This window comes from Notechis scutatus, chromosome 5 (genome assembly GCF_049901735.1).
Source record: "Notechis scutatus isolate UNSWTSFEM ecotype Mainland chromosome 5, rNotScu1.2, whole genome shotgun sequence".
Classification (NCBI taxonomy): domain Eukaryota; kingdom Metazoa; phylum Chordata; class Lepidosauria; order Squamata; family Elapidae; genus Notechis; species Notechis scutatus.
The window spans coordinates 62,271,608-62,290,296 of NC_142013.1; the positions used below are offsets into that span (position 1 = coordinate 62,271,608).

Consider the following 18,689-nt stretch of genomic DNA (forward strand, 5'->3'; position numbering starts at 1 on the left):
GTCTTAATGGCTTTCCTAAAGATGAACAGCATGCCATATATTGGGAGGCAGATTGTCCCAGAAAACAGGGGCATCCATAGAAAAGGCACACCTTCTAGAGTCCCTAAAAAAACAAGATTTCAAAGAACGAACCTATAGCAGGCTCTATCTGTGGAAGTGTGGGAGACAGGCAGGTATTCTTGGAAAAAAGAAGTCAAGTAACCTGGTCCTATGTCATGTAGGACTATAAAGATGATAACCAGAACCTGGAATTTTACCTGCAAGCCTACTGGAAACCAATGCAGCTCATGGAGTTTGATGTTATATGGGCATACTGAGATACGTCCATAATTATCTGTATTGCTGCATTCTAAATTAACTGAATAATCATTATCATTATCATCATCATCATCATCCACAACAACAACAACATTCTAACTATCTTTAGAGAAAATTAAAATTAAGGAGGAATGAATAAAATGAATAATAAAATGAAATTCAATATAGAGAAAAGTAAAGTCCTACACTTAGGCAAGAAAAACTAAAAGTACACATATAGACTGGGTGAAACCAGACTCAATAGCAGTAACTGTGAGAGGAATCTTGGAGTCTTAGTGGACCACCAGCTAAATTTGAGCCAGCAGTATGCAGCAGCCGCCAAAAAAGCTAATGCAATCCTAAGTTGTATTAACAGAGGGATACAGTCAGGATCAAGGGAAGTACTAATACCACTCTATAAAGCCTTAGTAAGACCACACCTAGAGTACTGCATCCAGTTTTGTTCACCACATTATAAAAAAGATGTTGAGACTCTAGAAAAAGTACAGAGAAGAGCAACCAGGATGATTAGGGGACTGGAGGCTAAAACATACAATGAACGGTTGCAGGAACTGGGCTTGGCTAGTCTAGTAAAGAGAAGGACCAGGGGAGACATGATAGTGGTCTTCCAATATTTGAGGGGCTGCCTCAGGGAGGAAGGGGTCAAGCTATTTTCTAAAGCGCTTGTAGGCCAGACAAGGAATAATGGATGGAAACTGAACAAGGTGAGATTTAACCTGGAAACAAGGAGAAACTTTCTGACAGTGAGAACAATCAACCAATGGAACAGCTTGCCCTCGGAAGTTGTGGGAGCATCATCAGTTGAGACCTTCAAGAAGAGATTGGACTGCCATTTGTCAGAAAAGGTGTAGGGTCTCCCGCTTGGGTGGGGGGTTGGACTAGATGACCTACAAGGTCCCTTCCAACTCTGATTAACTGTATCTGTATCTGAAAGGAAAAATCCTCCAAAAGTTTTTGTTTTTATTAGTTTGAGAAAATTGAGGAAAATATGTTTAAAGGTAAGTTGATAGTTTTCCATTTCTGCCAACCTTTCAATCATTCTGTCCTCTGTAAAACTAGTAGGCTGCTTCTGTGCTCTTGGGAATAAAAATATGTCTTATATTTCTCAAATACAAATGTGACAGTCTTCTTGACCTCTGCACCTTCTCTACAGTTGTTACTTTCAGAATTCTAAATTTATCTGGCAAGAGGTATTGCAGTGCATTAGGAAAATGCCAGACTGGAGAAGGCCATCATGATTATGGCTCAAAATGGCACACCTCTTTCCCTTGGCCCTGTCATCTTTCCAAGCATAATTAAGGACTCTACCTCACTAACTTCGTCAGCTCAGTTGTATCAGAACTCTTCTAAACACCTTTTGCCATAATTTATTAAGAAAAAGTATCATACTGATGATCTTTTTTCATTTATACTACACCAACATTTTATACGGCCAGGGCCATAAAAAACCAACTATTTTATATAAATTTTAATATGTGTTACTTGATAAACATGTAACTCACTGTACAAGAATTTAATGTAAGAAATTAAGCTTGAAATTGTTTGAAATGAGAATGTTGTTATCTGGAGATATTAAAAATAAGACTTCAAAACTGGGTTTTGAATTTCACGCTACTAAGTGGAAAACAATACCTTTCCCAAAGAATGGCTACCTAAATGGTCAGAGATTTTAGTTTCTTGTGAAAATGTACTTTGATGTATCTGTTTAACAAGCTGTAATTGAAATCAATCTGTATAAAAGATTAAATCTATGGGAAGGAAGAGCAAAATAAATAAACTCAGACACTTATTTTTACTTATTTTTAGTATTACAGAGACTATCAGCTAAGATAAAAATATACTCCTCATAGCTGAGAAAAAACTACTACATATAAATAAAAAATTACATAAATAAAAAAATAATGCATATTTGGTACATTTGATTAAAGTCCTTGATCAAGCTCATGGAGCAAAAGAGAGATCATCATCAAATCATCATCCATCCATCCTAACAGAAAAGCAGGAAATGTTGCAAAGCTGTAGGATGGATTTCATAAAATATCTTACCAGACTTGTTTTTGCATTCTATATCATAGCCTGTGATTGGACTATTTCCATCAAATCCCATGGTCCATCTTAGGGCAATGCTACGTGCTCTCACTTCTCGAATTTCTATTTCTGGAGGATCTGGAGGTTCTGGACAAACAGACAAACTCTGCTTTAATTAAGAGAAAGAATCAGCTACACCACTTACAATTACACAAAAACATATTTTCTTCAGTCAGTGAATTTTATATTCATTTGTCCCTTTCCATAAATTCAGAAATATATTTTTCTCATTAGCTTATTTAGAAATCTAATATGTCTAAAGTTGTTACACTAAAATTTCAACTAACTCTCTCCCCAGAACTGCTGTTGCCTACAAAATTCATATGATGTTGACTTTCTGTATTGTAAACTTAAGTAAATTAAGATGGCAGTGCTATTAAAACTGAATCTCTCTACTTCTACATTTCTTATTATGTATGTGTTAGTGCAACACTATCAACTGGGAAGGAGAGACAGTCATTTAAGCACTAAATTCTGGCAGGTAGAAGCAAGATGGTAGAAGACAGCCTGAGGGGATCTACAGGTATCTATGTCATCTTAAGCTATCCTGCCATTCCCAGATGGCAGAGACACTCTTATGACGTGAGTACTGAAGAAAGACTCAACCATGACCCACCTGGCTATGGTACATGAATATAAAGGGGCTACCATCTTGCACTCTTCAGAAGGTCAACCATCTTGGGATGGCCCTCTCAGTTTGTGTTTAGAATTTATAGAAGTGGGGGAAAGGGGAGGGGGAAGGGAGAGTAAGGAGTAAGTTTCTTTAAACATGTTTGAAGAAAGTGAACTAAAAATGTGTCAGCTAATCACACTATACCAAAATTAAGTAGTATAGAAGTTTTGCAAACAAATGAAAATAATAAAATTGTTTACTAAAATTATCTACACCAGCGGCCCCCAACCTTTCTGGCACTAGAGACTAGTTTTGGAAGAAAATTGTCTTCTGTGGACTGGGGTGTGTGTTTGTGTCACATGTGCAGATAGCAGATGAAGCTTCACTCGCTCACCCACCATTTGTGCAGCTTGTCTCCTAACAGGCCATGGATCGATACCGGTCCAGGGCCTGGGGCTTAGGATCATGGATCTACATTATATGATGCATAAGCAAATATTGTGATTGTGGGTTTATGTGTCTGCATTTTATGTGTAATTAATTTATAAATGTACAGATATCTAATGAGGTATATAACAGTGAATATTTTGTACTAGAATATAAAGAAGAACCAGCAGATCCTCCATAATGCATAGTTGTTTCAGCTGAAATGTTTAAATCAAAAAAATCCCCTAAGCTTTTGTTTCAGGAATAACAATTACATTTATTGTAAATGGGAAGTAGAATCCCAGTTTACTGTGAATCCTAAGTGGATATAGGATCTTCTATGTAAGATTGAGAGCAAGTACGCTATCTAGAGCCATGTGCCTGATTTTTGTCTCAATGTGGCATTTAATAAGATATCATCTAAGCTATTGTAGAACCTGCCAATTCCTGTCGGATGATGGTTTCTTTCCTTAGTGAGAAGTATAGTTAGGGAAATCTGGTTTAGATACATGCTGACTATTTGGATTCAGAATATATATTGATGTATTTCATTTAAAGCATGCTATCTTTAAAAAAAATGCACTATTTCTTCTTCATAATTGAAATCAGACAGTTTTTGTTTAGGTTACTGCAAGCCTAAAACTACCTAATTAAGATCACCAGCACACTTCTATGAATATTAGACAGACACAAGTCCCACTGACTTCTGTTGAGTTTATTCTTTATTGTATAGCCTGAATCTCATTATGTCAACAGTATTTATTATTGAATAGTAATCCAAATTGTGGTTTAATTATAAATAGTAAGATATGATATCCGACTATAAGACCAGCTGTAGGGAAACTGCTGTAAAGCATTTATTTAGAATCACATTCATAGGGCACTTAATTCATGAATTTGTTGCCACAAGAACGAATAGTACCCTTGTAAGAAAAATTTTCATTCATAAAATCTGACATATGGATGATGAGCTCCTTTAAATGTGGATACCATGTTGGTGGAGCCCCAATATAAATAAGGACTTTTAGTATGTTTTATGTTAAGGTTATGTTTAAATCCTCCTAATCTTTCTTATTATATCAGATGTGACGATTTAAGTCAATTTCATCCATAAGCAACGTATTTCATGGGTAGCTCTACAATTCAGGTTTAATAGTTCCAGTCGTAAGTCTGAACCTCTTAAAGCTTCCAATAAATATTTTAATTATGACTAATTCCCCCCAACAGATTTCTGAGCATGACGTACACTTACTGTACTACAATAGCTGTGTTTTTTTCCTTATGTTGTCCTCTTCCTACCTTGCACAGTGAGCTGAATTATTCCACGATCCTCTCCATATGAATTGATGGCATGGCAGGAGAAGAAACCAGAATCTTCTCGCACTGTTGGCAAAATCTATATTATCGAGTGAAAAGAAGAAAATACATTCAATAGGAACCATTTAAATTTAGGCTAGTCTTCACTGCAATATTTGCTAATGTTCGAAAAGTTTATATGGTCAGTAACCAACATTACAGCTACATTAGGATTGCTGCAATGCAAAGTCCCATATCCAAGAAGTTAAACAAACTATAACAACTTACTGAAATTGAAATTATTTTCCTTATGTACATATTTTATATGGGTTATATTTTACATATGACCTGTTCTTCCTTTATACAGTCCAAAAGTAACTGAGATACAATTCCCAGATTCTATTCAAGAAATCTGCAGAACCTGTTATTTCCTTAGCTGCCAGGGTAAGCAGGGTGAGTAAAACAATATCAGGTCACATGATTCCAAATAATTATTTCTTGTTCTTCTCTTGTTAGAAAAGTCAGTTCTGTTTTATAGTAACAATACAACATGAAAGGATACATTCAATCTGATTTTTGACTAACAATACTTTTCCAGTGAATTTCTATTTTAAATTTACAGTTTGTCCACAGATTGTTGGTGAATATTACAGAAAGGTTATAAAAGAGTAGCTGTGTCTACTTTGAGAAACTCTAAAGTGTTTCTTTAAATCCAGAATGGGTTTTGTTTTTACCTTAGTTACTATCAGAAGTTTGTGTATATTCTGCAGATATTTTTTCTGGATGATGAATAAGACTTAATTTACGCACAATTTAATTTGTGCACAAAATTCATGCACAAAATTTGATTAGGTTCGGTTTCTTGCCTGCGTAAGAAGCATTTACATTTGGATGGGAGGGGTGTCTAAAAAAAATACATCTGTTCTATTAGCACACATATAAAGGTTACCCTTCTTAAGAAATATACAAAAATTCAGAAGACATTTTATAGCAGTCTTTCTTTTTGAAGGATTAGATTTATTCTTTGTGGGGGATATGGGCAGAAGACTGATTTGCTAAGGCAAAATGTCTGAAAGAGCTCTGAGGATAGCTGCAGATGCTAGGCTGGTAGGAATCCATTTTTTTCAGAGATAGCAAAAAGAGCACTGAACTATCTTAAATACTTCAGTGTATCATAATTCTTCCTCCAGTCATTAATTCTACTCTTCCTTCCTTCTTCTCCCCATACTGCACTTTATGTATCTTAAGCAAATTCTACAATTCTGCAGTCTTAAAGATAGTTTACAATCCTTCAGGATTGAATCAGTTAATAGATTTTATGTATGGAAGAAAGATCTAAATAAGGAGAAACTGACAATTTTTATACATAAGAGGTTTTTGTGGTATCACAAATTGCTAACAAACTTCAATGGGGCTCAGATTCTGAGTTAGTCTGCTTCAGACCACTACTTAGGATTCATCCAAATTAATTCAGGATTTATCCGCTTCCATTGCACATCCCCACTAACACAAGGCTAAAACATGAAGGCTTGATAAATAATGTGACACATACAAATTATAGGCAATTTTATAAGCTTTCAACAGCTGGTTGAATTTCTCATTCCTGCAAAGTGTCACAAATAAAGAATTATCCCAATATATATGTGTGCATTTATATATGATCATGTGTATGAATATACTGGACATTATTTTAGACCAATATATTATATCTAAATTAAAACTAATAGATGGTGACAATCTTAGATTACATTCCCATCTTATGTATAAAGAGTACCATATACAAATCTTTGACAGCAACTGCTAGCTTGCCTAGGTAGGACTTGCTCTGCACCTTTTGCTTCCTAGTATAGTCTAATTGTGCTATCCTGAATAGTAGGGAGGAAGAAAGTTATCAGATTATTTTTTCTTCAGATTTGATGAACTATAGAGTTGTGCAAAACGATTCAAGCTGAAAACATTTTGGCCTTGAAATATCTACTCTGTCAGAGTTGTTAATTGACTAGGAGTGTTGCAATGCTGTTCCAACTGAGCAGAGTGTTCCATCACTGTTTTAGATTCAAAGTCTACCTTGTGTAAAGCCTGAGCAATGTCAGAATTTTTAATAGTGTCATTTTGAGCCAAAAATATTAACACATATATAGTGAATTCTCATCTAAGGAGAGATGAAATCAGAATTGGAATTTCTGCTTGTTGGAAATGTAAGAGAAGAAAAATAGGAGTAGATGGTCTCTGTGGAAGAGAATCTTCTTCACTTACTCTGGTAATCTGGAAAAAATCATGTGTCCTTATGAAGAACATATGTAAGACATGCCTGAAAAAACAGATGGCATGATTCTGAATTTTCTAGGCAAATAAAGTCTTTGATTCCATCTTGACTGGGGATAGTTGTAGTCCAATCTATGTGGACAGTATCAGATCTAGAAAATCTGCTGAAAAATTAGGAACTAATCCAAACTGAAGAGTAGTGTGGGGATATTATCAAAAGATATCAATGAACATAACCTGTTTTATACAATTCATAGTGAAGCTCTGTGGCTGAACAACACAGCAGAAAATCAAATATTTCCATAGGTTCTAGCCTGTTTTTATTTTTGGACAAAATTACTGCCCATATTGTAAATGCAAATATCAACTTGGTTTTATCACCTGTAAAGTAGAGATGACTTCATCGCCCACTTCTTTTGTAGAAACAAAATAGCGGGACATTTCAGGATTAATTATCCTATCTTCTTTCTCCCAGCGGACTATGATGGGTTTTTCCCCATGAGCTGTGCAGCTCATCTCTTTCTTTTGACCCTGTGTTGCCAAGGTGGTATTTGGATAGGAGGTTATCATAGCAGGAACTAAAAATAAAAATAATACACATTACTAGTTGGATACAAATATGCAACGGAAAAAAGGAACACATTGCTGGATAGGATGTCTCAATAGTTCACTTTATTTGTATCTAATTACATCAGATATGTTATCCTTTCGTCTTAGACTTCACCGCCCTTGTGCCCTCTTGATATGTTAGGATTACATTTATGGAATATGAGAGACAAAGTGAGATACTGGTTAAAGTGTTGGATTAGGAGTGGAGAGATACAGGTTCCAGTAAATGATCAGGCACACCATCTCACTGGGTAATTTTGAATCCTTCACAACTTACCTTAAGGGAATTGTAGGAGGAATTAGAAGAAGGTAATACTATGTATTGTATCTTAACTTGCACTCCTGAAGAAAAGGCAGGATATTAAATACTGTTGAAAACTAGAGTCCCAACTCATTTGAAGATCACAGGCACAGGGCTCTTTTAGGCACATTTAAGGAATTCAACACACCCACTTAGTGAAAGAATGTATCACACCTCTTTTAAATGAATTTCTCTAATTGCTGCTTTAAAATGCTAATATTTGATGACATAACCTTTATGCATGTTAGCTCTACTGCAGCCTGTCTATGACAACATAGTACTTCCCACTGGAATGATTTCTGAAGTGTAGCAAACTGATTTTCAAGCTGGCAAGAGTGAAAGCTATGGCTCTCTTCTTGATATCATAGCAAAAGCAAACAAACTTGAAAAGATTTTCAGTGAAAAATAAAATGCTTGTATAACGTTGTTAACAGGAAATTGGAATAGCTTTATTTTACCATGCTGCCATAAAGTAAATGGCTTTGTTCTATTAACATTTTTTAAAACCCTGAATTTATTTACAATAAAGAGATAATAGAGAATAAATGTATTACTACCTTTATTAGTGTTATAAATTATTTCATACTGCTTGAAGCTGGACACAATTAAGTGATATCAATTTTAGTAGTGCCTTTATGGACACGATCTTCCCTTCAGCTTCCATCAAAGCTGAAAGCATAGTCTTGGCAAACATAATGTAGCTACACATAACTCTAAGCATAATGCAGCACTGAAGATCTCCATGGTACAGCTATAAATGGATCTGCATTTGACTACATCACTGAGAAGTGTTCAGGGGCCCTAAGTTATAGGTCTTATACTTCTGTGCGTCGCTGTAAATGTGCTATGGGTGCTCGAATGCATGAAAAAGTAATGGAATAATAAGGAGCTTAACAACCCTCTTCCCTTATAAATATTGCTCTGTTTGGAGTACATTTGAAGCTCTGGAGAAAGCAAAACTAAAGCTGGACAGGCTCTTCTGATTTTCAAATGCTATTTGAACATTGTCTGTTTGATTCATTTCTGCTTTCTCCCACTTTTTGGAACAACATTCTGCATACACAGCTATCATCTACTTTTCAGATTTTGTTCTAAATGAAACTCTAGAAGGTTATTTTAAATAATTGACATTATTTTTCATATAATTTTCTTTGGAAAGTGATGCTCTATATTTTGAGCAACGCAAATTGCAACGCTGAATTATCTTTGACATTCCCTCATTTAAAATAAGGCAATCACCAAGGCATACAAGTTTCCTTATAGTATACAAATGTTTTAAAAAGGACACATTCCTCTTCAGAGGCAGTTTTATAACACCCAGATAACACAGAAATTATTTCCCTTTTTGATTGCAATAGATGAAGCAACTGAAGGTCCTGTTTAAAGAATCTGTAGACTTACACAATCTGGATAACATGGATTGAAACTCCCAGAGTTCATACCTATTATAAGCATGCCATAATATCATGTGGAAAGTCTAAGAGTTGTACTCTCAACCTAACTGGAAGTCAACAGATTCATAATTAATCTATCAAAGCATATTCGTACACTTTGTCTGTCTTTCCTTCATGTGAATTTTTAAACAAGTTACTGTGTTTGTGTTAATAGCTTGGTGGAATTGTGCTCTAAATGTTGACAGTTTCACCTCCCTGATACCATAATTAATTAAGAAAATGAAATTTGCTTTTTTTCACCATTATGGAAGTGAATGAGGGAGTTGCAGGGGAGGTTATCCTTCACAAAAGGATATTAATGTTCTCAAAACATAGACTGCAGATTATTTCCATACCTCAAAATCCTAAAAACATAGTTCTAAGCTACACTAATGTGGGGTCACCAGATATCAGAATAAGAATCAGGCAGGGCAAGGTTGGCCAAACTTTATATAACTGGAAACCTTCTTTTTGGGGGGGGTTGGGGGGCAGGTCATACCATTCTTGTGACACCCCCACACACACACATATCAAACATAATTTTTCACTCTTCAAGTTAAACATATGGGTTGCAACATAGCTTTTAAAAGCTATGGACTTCATAGCTTTTCATGAATTAACCACATATCTAAAAATAGAACACTGGATAATGCGGTCACACTCATATGCCATAATGAAAAAGCAATATAGTACCTTTCATCAAACTGATGAAAGGACTATTTAAATGCAGTACCAATGGTTCAATAAAATATATTTTATTTCAAAGAGTCAATTCAAAACATTTCTTCTTGGAAAATACCAAGTGTTACAATATAATACAAGATGTTCATGGTCACTTCCAATTTTTCATACAAAACAGTAAAAATCTTTGGATTTAAATTTTAACAGAATTTATGGCAACACACTGCAGTCATGGCGTGGTGGGAGGAAAGGGCGGGCGAGAAGAAGGACCGGGATATGTATAATTCTTAAATGGTTGTGGGTAAACCCAGGAAAAGCATCAAAGTGCTTCTAGGTTTAAAGGATTAGCTGGAGACATCACTACTGCCTGGGAGATGCTCAGTTGAGGGCTCCTTTCATCTCCCCGGCGGGAACTGGGAGCTCACCATGCCCCACAGCAGCACTTGCTAACCTCCAACCCAGCATCCAAATCATGTGAACCACCATTTATACAGTTCAAAGGTAGAAATTACATTGCTACCTTTGAACTGTAGAAATGAAAAGTATGGGCAAAGCTTTCACTGCCAGTGCTTCACTATAAATAATACCTTGCAACCTATAGTATGCAGCTACTGCTGAATCTATAGGATGACTAGGGTAGAACCCTGCTGCACTTCATCACTATTCAGTACAACACATTTTCCTAGTCAACCTGACTTTGAATAATGACATTGCTAATTAGCCTAAACATTTCCTCGGCTATTACTCTTGTCAAATATGTGAGATACTACCCAAAATATACAGAATGCAGCAATGTTGAATTGAGGACTTATTAATTTTTCAAGACATACTGGTATACATATGCACACATTTGGATTACTTCATTACACAGAAAACACATGACCATTTTTGATAAAGGGGTTGGAAAGAATTCCAAAAACCAGATTGTATTTTTTCCTCTACTTTGTTTTTGATAATGCAGAGGAATGATGAGGGAAAACCTCCTTTGGACAAGAAACTTTCCATCCAGCACAAAGTATCACACTTAATAATGATGTATATTGTTATCATTGCTTCTACTGATAAATTCTGAAGTCCAAGATACCCAAAAGCAATACTATACTTTGCTTTCTTCTGCCATAACATGTTCACCAATTAACATATTGCATTTTAGTTATTCTTTGTGCTTCTCTGCATTTCTCACAATAATTTTTGATGTAAAATCTTGAACTGTGCAGTTTTCCTGTCTTCAATAGTGATTCCCAAAATTCCTCCAATAGGATTTCACCCCTTGTTTTCTATTTTGTTAATAGTTGATTACTGATGCCTTCATTCATAGATTTTGTACATGTATGTGCAGACATGCCAACTGTTATGACTCAGGGTTCGCACGCAAGCAAAATGTGTAAGGCGGAAGCTTGACAACATTTATTCAACCACTGTGCCCCACCATCCCCACAATGCAGCAAGTCCCGGTCTGTTCTCCAAAGTCTCTGCCCACAGGTTAACCCTACAGCCCAGGAACAAGGCTCAAACACATGCGCCTGCACATGCTTCGTGCAACTTCCCTTCAGTAAAAGTCAAAGGTGGTATTCAGCAGGTTCTGACCAGTTCTGGAGAACCAGTGGCGGAAATTTTGAGTAGTTCGGAGAACCGGCAAATACCACCTCTGGCTGGCCCCACCCCCATCTATTCTCTGCCTCTCGAGTCCCAGCTGATCGGATGGGACTTCTTTTGTTGCCTTACACAGGAGAACGGAGCTGGAAAACAGGTTAGTGGGGTGGGGAGGGAATGAGGATTTTGCAATAACCTTCCCCCAGGAGCGGGGTGGGAATGGAGATTTTATAGTATCCTTCCCCTGCTATGCACACCAAGCCATACCCACCAAGCTACACCATGCCTACCAAACCACACCCACAGAACCAGTTGTAAAAAAATTTGAGTCCCACCACTGGTGAAAATCCACAGAAGCAGCACTGCTCCGGGGGCAAGACAGGACCTCACATTTTTTTAAAAAATAAAGTTTTATTTGGGTTTTCACACATACAAAATACAAGTAAAACATATTTTTTGAAAATAGCATGGTCCCGGGTTCAACTTCTTTATACAGACACAAAACTCAATTTCATGCTCCTTTTTGTGTTCTATTCCATATCTTATACTATTCTACATTTTCTATATAGTTTTTCCCCTCTTTTAATTTTCTCAATTTTATTTTGATTATCTCATCTCAATTCAAATCATTATATTTATACTTTTGTCTGTTCTGTTTCAATTTCATATTATCTTTTCTCATTAAACAAATTTTCTCCTGTAGTTACTAATTGGGGTATGACACCTTTATATCTTTTAATTACATCCATTCAACTCTTATTTAAATTTCAATATATACCTTAAGGTTATGACCTTCAATATAATACATAATACATAACTTCCAATCGAATTCTGCTTGGTACATTCTTATAATACACACTATATTCTTTAAAAAAGAAAGATTATAAATATATGTAATTATAAACCCTCATTCCATTCCAATTCAGTTCTATCGTTAATAATCATTAAAATCTTAACATCTTTAACACTTCTTTTCAATTAAATATACTTCCTTAAAAACACATATAATCTCCATAATTAATTTTTCCCTTATTTCTCTTCACATATGTTTTGTAAATCATTAAATATTCATTTTGTTACATTTGTTTATTGACAAGCATTCCACTGAATTACAATTACAATATTTTATCAAACATTTTAATCATACATTGTTTCATATTTTCTAAAATTATTTCTGTTTCTGATATAACAATACTATGTACCTTTGCAGAAGGTACCTTTGCAGAATCCCTTTTTCCATTAAATTTTCACCCATTATCTCTAAATAGGCCCTGTTTCTCTATATTTTGTTTCTGTCCTTTATAACTTCTTTTCCTTTCTTTCTTCCCTCTCATCTTCTCCCTCCCCTTTTTACCCCTTGTCTCTCTAGTTCTAATTCTCTCTTCTGCATTTCCCTCTTCTGTTGCTTTCTGATTTTATACTTATTTTTCACTCTATATTTTTTTTTGGGGGGTGTTTTTCCCAATCTTAAACTTTCCATTCTCTTTCCCCCCCTTTCCTTTTTCCCCCCACCTAAGATTACTTGTTCATTAGAGATGGCTTCTTCTTTGTCACAATCTTCTTGTTCTGCAGGCGTTTCTTGTTGTTTCTCATAGTTCCAAATCTCCATTTCTATACGAAGCCAAAAGAACCTCCCCCTTCTTGTGAATAAAATACGAAGCCAAAAGAACCTCCCCCTTCTTGTGAATCTTCTTTGTACTTTTTAAGTTCCATTTTCAGTTCTTCTAAAAGTGGAGCCATTTTAAACAGTTAAACATTTTAATACAATAACCAAAAATCCAGAGATCATCAAGTAATCCAACAAGTCCCAAGCTGTTTCTTCTTATTTCTTTTTCCACTTTCTCTTCCTGGGGTTTTTGTTGCAATGTTCAGTTAAAATGTATCTTTTGGAAGTCTTGTTAAGATTTTGCTGTAAATTCTTTTTAATTCCAGGCAGTCTCCTCCCTTCCAGATCCCGCCCTTTTATTCTTTTTCTCTCCTTTCCTGTTTTCAAAAGCTTTTGATTATCCAGAAAGCTTTATTATCCCTTTGACTTTTTATTTTCAGCATTAAATGCCTATTAATGTCAAAGTGGATTTTTTTCCAATTTCTTGCTTAAGTTTCTTAGTTGTCTGTATAGGAAAAGGAGAAAAAACAAACAGATCTTTTCCCTTTTCTCTCTCCTTCGCAGCTTAAAAATCTTCTTAGGGAACAATGTTATTTTTTTTTAATAGTTTCAATTCCAGGGTACCTTATTTGTTGCTTTTGCTGTTTGACCTGGTCAATCAAAACTTTCTCTTCTTATCTTCCTCCTGCACATTCTTTTCCGGTCGAGTTCTTCTTTGTGGTGGCCATTTCTGACCACCGCTACAACCGCCTTCGGGGAAGGGAGTAATGGCCAGATGAGGAGGAGAGATGTAGCTCTCCTCAACCCTGCAGGCAGTCTCCCCCCTCTTCAACACCTCTACAGGGTGGCTTAGCCCTGAAACCAGTCATCTTGGGGTGCTCCAGCGGTGAGCACGGACCGAAGCCTCGCAGAAACGAGGCTTCAGTCTGTTGCCGAACAAGCTCAAACTGGAAGTCCAGGACCTCACATTTGGTAAAGTTCCCAACGAATGTCAAAACAAAAGATCAAACCTTATTCCACACAAGCAAGGATTCTGGAGCAAAGTTCTTCTCGGAGCCATGGAGCATGTTGCCATGAAATGCAACACTTGTTCCTGACAAAAACCCCTCCCCACGGCATCTCCTTAAATGCTACTCTCTAGGTGACCCTTGGGAGGAGGAGCAGCATCAGGGGTTAAATTCAATTTTTTCCCTACCGGCTGTGGGTGTGGCTTGGTAGTCATGTGACTGGGTGGGTGGGTGTGGCCAAGTTGACATCACTTGGCCTCTCTCTCATTTTTCATCTCATCTCTCTCTTTCTCCTCTCTCCTCTCTCATTTCTCTCTTCTCATCTCTCTCTGTCTCCCTTTCTCTCTCTCTTTCTCTCTCTGACACTTTTTTTTTGGGGGGGGGAAGCAAAGGTTTTGTGCTAAGTGGCAACCACTTGCTTTTTCTGATGTTAACCTCTCTTTCACAGAACAGTGATAATTTAAGCTTCTTCCTTAGGAAGTAGTCATATGTTTTTTTTTTAAGGAACAATAAGGCCCATAAAGTACACATATTTCATATCTGCTATTTTTTTTAAACAGAATTAAATTGAAGCACTGAAGTTCACTCAGGTTATTACAATTGAAATATCTCCTTTAAATTGTATTACTATTATTACCACTACCATTACCACTATTACTGTATTAAAGGAGTTTCATAATTTCAGAACAGGAGGGAATATATTTTTTTCTCCTTGGATTTTGCTTATTGGCTTGTCCCAGTTGCAAAAGTTCAATTTGCTATATGCTTGACAGCAACATGGAGTCTACAGTTGCATGGACAATTAATTTCTTTAGTTATCAAAATACTGGTTACATTAAGCCCAAGCAAATAAATGCATGTTTGCTTGTGGAAAGTATGGCACTGTTTACTTTGAATGAATGTAAAACTATGAGAGGATTATTTGCTTTTCTTGCCTGGCAAAGTCTACTTGGAAGTGTAAGTGAAGTGAAAACAATAGAAATTTGGCAATCTGATTCACTGACCAGATTTAAAGAAAGCATGAAATGAATAGGCTTCAGTTATGAATGCTTTACACAAATGAAGAATTTAAGCTTGAATGCTGACTGCAGTTAAGAATTTTGAATGTTGGAAATGAGTTTTGTAAAAATAGATAGTTTATTATTGAATTGATCCACAATGAACATAAAGACAAGGGTATGTGATATCCAATTTAATGCATTCAGAGACAAACATATATGGAATTGTTTTAGTGATATCAGAGGCATGCTGATGAGTGAAATGAATCCATGCAATTTATTGTAAGTAAATAATGCTGTGTTATTGGCTTAAGATACAAGCAAATTGCAGCACATGATAAAAAGATGCAATAAGGGCCAATGAGGAACATGCATACATACAATGACGGACATGAATCTGAATATTAAAGTATCAAAGATTAAAGTAATTGTGTTTCATAAAATGAATAATTACAAACTACAAACAGTGAAAAATTGGGACAAGAGGATGAATTAGTGTTTCTTTGTAAAATGTTTACTGAAGATGATAAAAAAGATGGATTATTGTTAACATGCAGAAATTATGATAGAAGAGTATTGGGTATGAACAGTTGCAAAGAATATTAAAGGGGTCAATATTAAAGGGGGGGAATGACATTGCCATAGGTGTATACTATAGGCCAGGGGTCCCCAAACTTGGCAACTTTAATTCTGGGAATTGAAGTCCACAAGTCTTAAAGTTGTCAAGTTTGAAGACCTCTGCTATAGGCCATCCAACCAAACAGAGGAAATAGAGGAACTTTTTGCTTGTAAGTTAACCAAGGTACGTAGGAAGCACATCACAATAGTAATGGGGTATTTTAACTACCCTGACATCAACTGGGAGACAAACTCTACACAGAGTGGAAGTTCGAACAGGTTCCTGACAACCTAGCAGACATCTTTGCTTTCCAAAAAGTCGAGAAGGGAACAAGGGGATCAGCCATATTGTCCTTAATTCTCACTAACAGAGATGAAATAATAGAAGGTGTTGAAGTACAGGGACTTTAAGGGGGAGTGATCATGCAATATTGGAATTCAACATGATGCAAGCACAAGCAATAGAACAAAGTCAAACTAGAGACTTGGACTTTAAGAGAGCTAATTTCAATAAATTTAGAGAGAGCTTGGGAAGGATTCCATGGATGAGAACCCTTAAGGGGAAATCAACTCAAGAAGCTTGGGAAATTTTTAAAAGTGAGATTATAAAAGCCCAGTCTAGCACAATATCAATGAAGAAGAAAAATAACAGTTCTCAAAAGAAACCAGTATGGCTGTATAAAGAACTCTGACAAATTGAAAGACAAAAAGGACAAGTATAAAAAATGGAAAGGGGCACACAACTAAGGTAGAATATCAGCAAATAGCCTGAGCCTGCAAAGACGAAGTGAGGAAAGTTAAGGCTCACAATGAACAAAGGCTTGCATCAAAAGTAACCCTAACAAAAAATACTTCTTCCAACATGTAAAAAACAAGAAAAAAGGAAAGGAAACAATTTGTCCATTGCTGGGAGAAATTGGCAAGAAGGTGACAACCAACAGGGAGAAAGCAGAACTACTTAACTCATTTTTTGCATCTGTTTTTACACAAAGGGAAAAAACAGTCCAACCTATCAAAAACAGCACCAAAAAAAAAAAAAGAGATTAGGAACACAAGTTAAAATAGGGAAGAAAATAGTAAGTGAACACCTGTCTACCCTAGATGAATTCAAATTACCAGGACCAGGTGGATTACACCCCAGGTTTTGAAGGAACTGGCGGACCATCTTCAAAAAAGAGGGAAAAATAGACCCAGGAAACTACAGATCTATCAGCCTGACCTCAATATCATGGAAAATTATGCAAAAGATAATCAAGCAACTAATCAGCAAATACCTAGAAGCAAACAAAGTAATACCCAAAAGCCAACATGGGTTTGTCAAAAACAGATCATGCCAGACTAATCTTATTGCATTCTTTGACAAAGTGACAGAATTGGTGGAATGCTGTTGATATAATTTACTTGGACTTCAGTAAGGCAATTGATAAAGTAGAACATAACCTGCTATTTGATAAAATAGAAAAATGTGGGTTACAGCATCACCACCAGATGGATTCGTAACTGCCTGACCAACTACACTGCATCAACACGGAGGGAAGTACCCAAGGCTCTGTTTTAGGCCCAGTACTCTTCAACATCTTCATCAATGACTTGGACAAGAGGATAAATGGGGAACTCATCAAATTTGCAGACGACACCAAGCTGGTAGGAATAGCCAATGTTCCAGAAGATAGGCTTAAGATACAGAAGGATCTTGACAGACTTGAACAGTTGGTGCTATCTAACAAAATGAAATTCAATGGTGAAAAAAGTAAGGTTCTACATTTAGGCAAGAAAAAAAAAATGCACAGGTACAGTATATGTGGTACCTTGCTCAATAGTAGTAACCGTGAGAGGGATCTTGGAGTCCTAGTGGACAATCATTTAAATATGAGCCAGCAGTGTGCAGCAGCTGTCAAAAAAGCCAACACAGTTCTAGGCTGCATAAACAGAGGGATAGAATCAAGATCACGTGAAGTGTTAATACCACTTTATAATGCCTTGCTAAGGCCACACTTGGAATACTGCATCCGGTTTTGGTTGCCACAATGTAAAAAAGATTTTTGAGACTCTAGAAAGAGTGCAGATAAGAGCAATAAAAGATTATTAGGGAACTGGAGGCTAAAACATATAAAGAATGTTTGCTGGAACTGGGTATGTCTCGTCTGGTGAAAAGAAGAACTAGGGGTGACATGATAACAGTGTTCCAATATCTCAGGGGATGCCACAAAGAAGAATGAGTCAAGCTATTCTCCAAAGCACCTGAGGGCAGGACACGAAGCAATGGGTGGAAACTAATCAAGGAGAGAAGCAACTTAGAACTAAGGAGAAATTTCCTGACAGTTAGAACAATTAATCACTGGAGTGATTTGCATTCAGGGTTGTGAATGCTAAAACACTGGAAGTTTTAAAGAAGAGATTGGACAGTCATTTGTCTGAAGTGGTGTAGGGTTTCCTGCCTAAGCAGGGGGTTGGACTAGAAGACCTCCAAGGTGCCTTCCAACTCTATATTCTAATAAATCTTTGTCAAATAAACAAAAATGGCTATATATAAAAGTATGCTTCTACCCACTTTATTATATGGAACTGATTGCTGATTATGTTGTAACTAAGTAAGTAAGTAAGTAAGTGAATAAATGAATGAACAAACAAACAAATAAATAACATTTGGCGTGGATCATGGGTGTAGCAAAGCAAGAAGAGTTACAATGCAACTATTTCCTCTCCTATTGATTCCACCTATCTTTCCCTTCCAGCCATTATTTTGTTCCACATGTGGATCTTTTCTCCTTTTCAAAAACACTTTTCATTCCTGTCCTCGGTTATTTCTGCATAGGAGAGCAAGGATTTAGCATTTT

At 36.3% G+C, this 18,689-nt stretch overlaps 2 protein-coding genes across 3 annotated transcripts in view; one reads left to right on the forward strand and one right to left on the reverse strand.

The window, feature by feature from the left end:
- LOC113424465 (cilia- and flagella-associated protein 47) overlaps positions 1-18,689 on the forward strand; it is an 851,958-nt gene that overhangs the window by 676,677 nt on the left and 156,592 nt on the right. The window lies entirely within an intron of this gene.
- The window catches only part of DSCAM (DS cell adhesion molecule), a 205,701-nt gene that overhangs the window by 106,675 nt on the left and 80,337 nt on the right, over positions 1-18,689 (reverse strand). For both annotated transcript variants that reach the window (XM_026673964.2, XM_087966873.1), the window contains 3 exons: positions 7,388-7,584; positions 4,745-4,841; positions 2,365-2,493 (listed from right to left, as the gene is read on the reverse strand). In XM_026673964.2, coding sequence (XP_026529749.2) covers positions 2,365-2,493; positions 4,745-4,841; positions 7,388-7,584 — 423 coding nt within the window. The remainder of the gene's footprint in view (positions 1-2,364; positions 2,494-4,744; positions 4,842-7,387; positions 7,585-18,689) is intronic.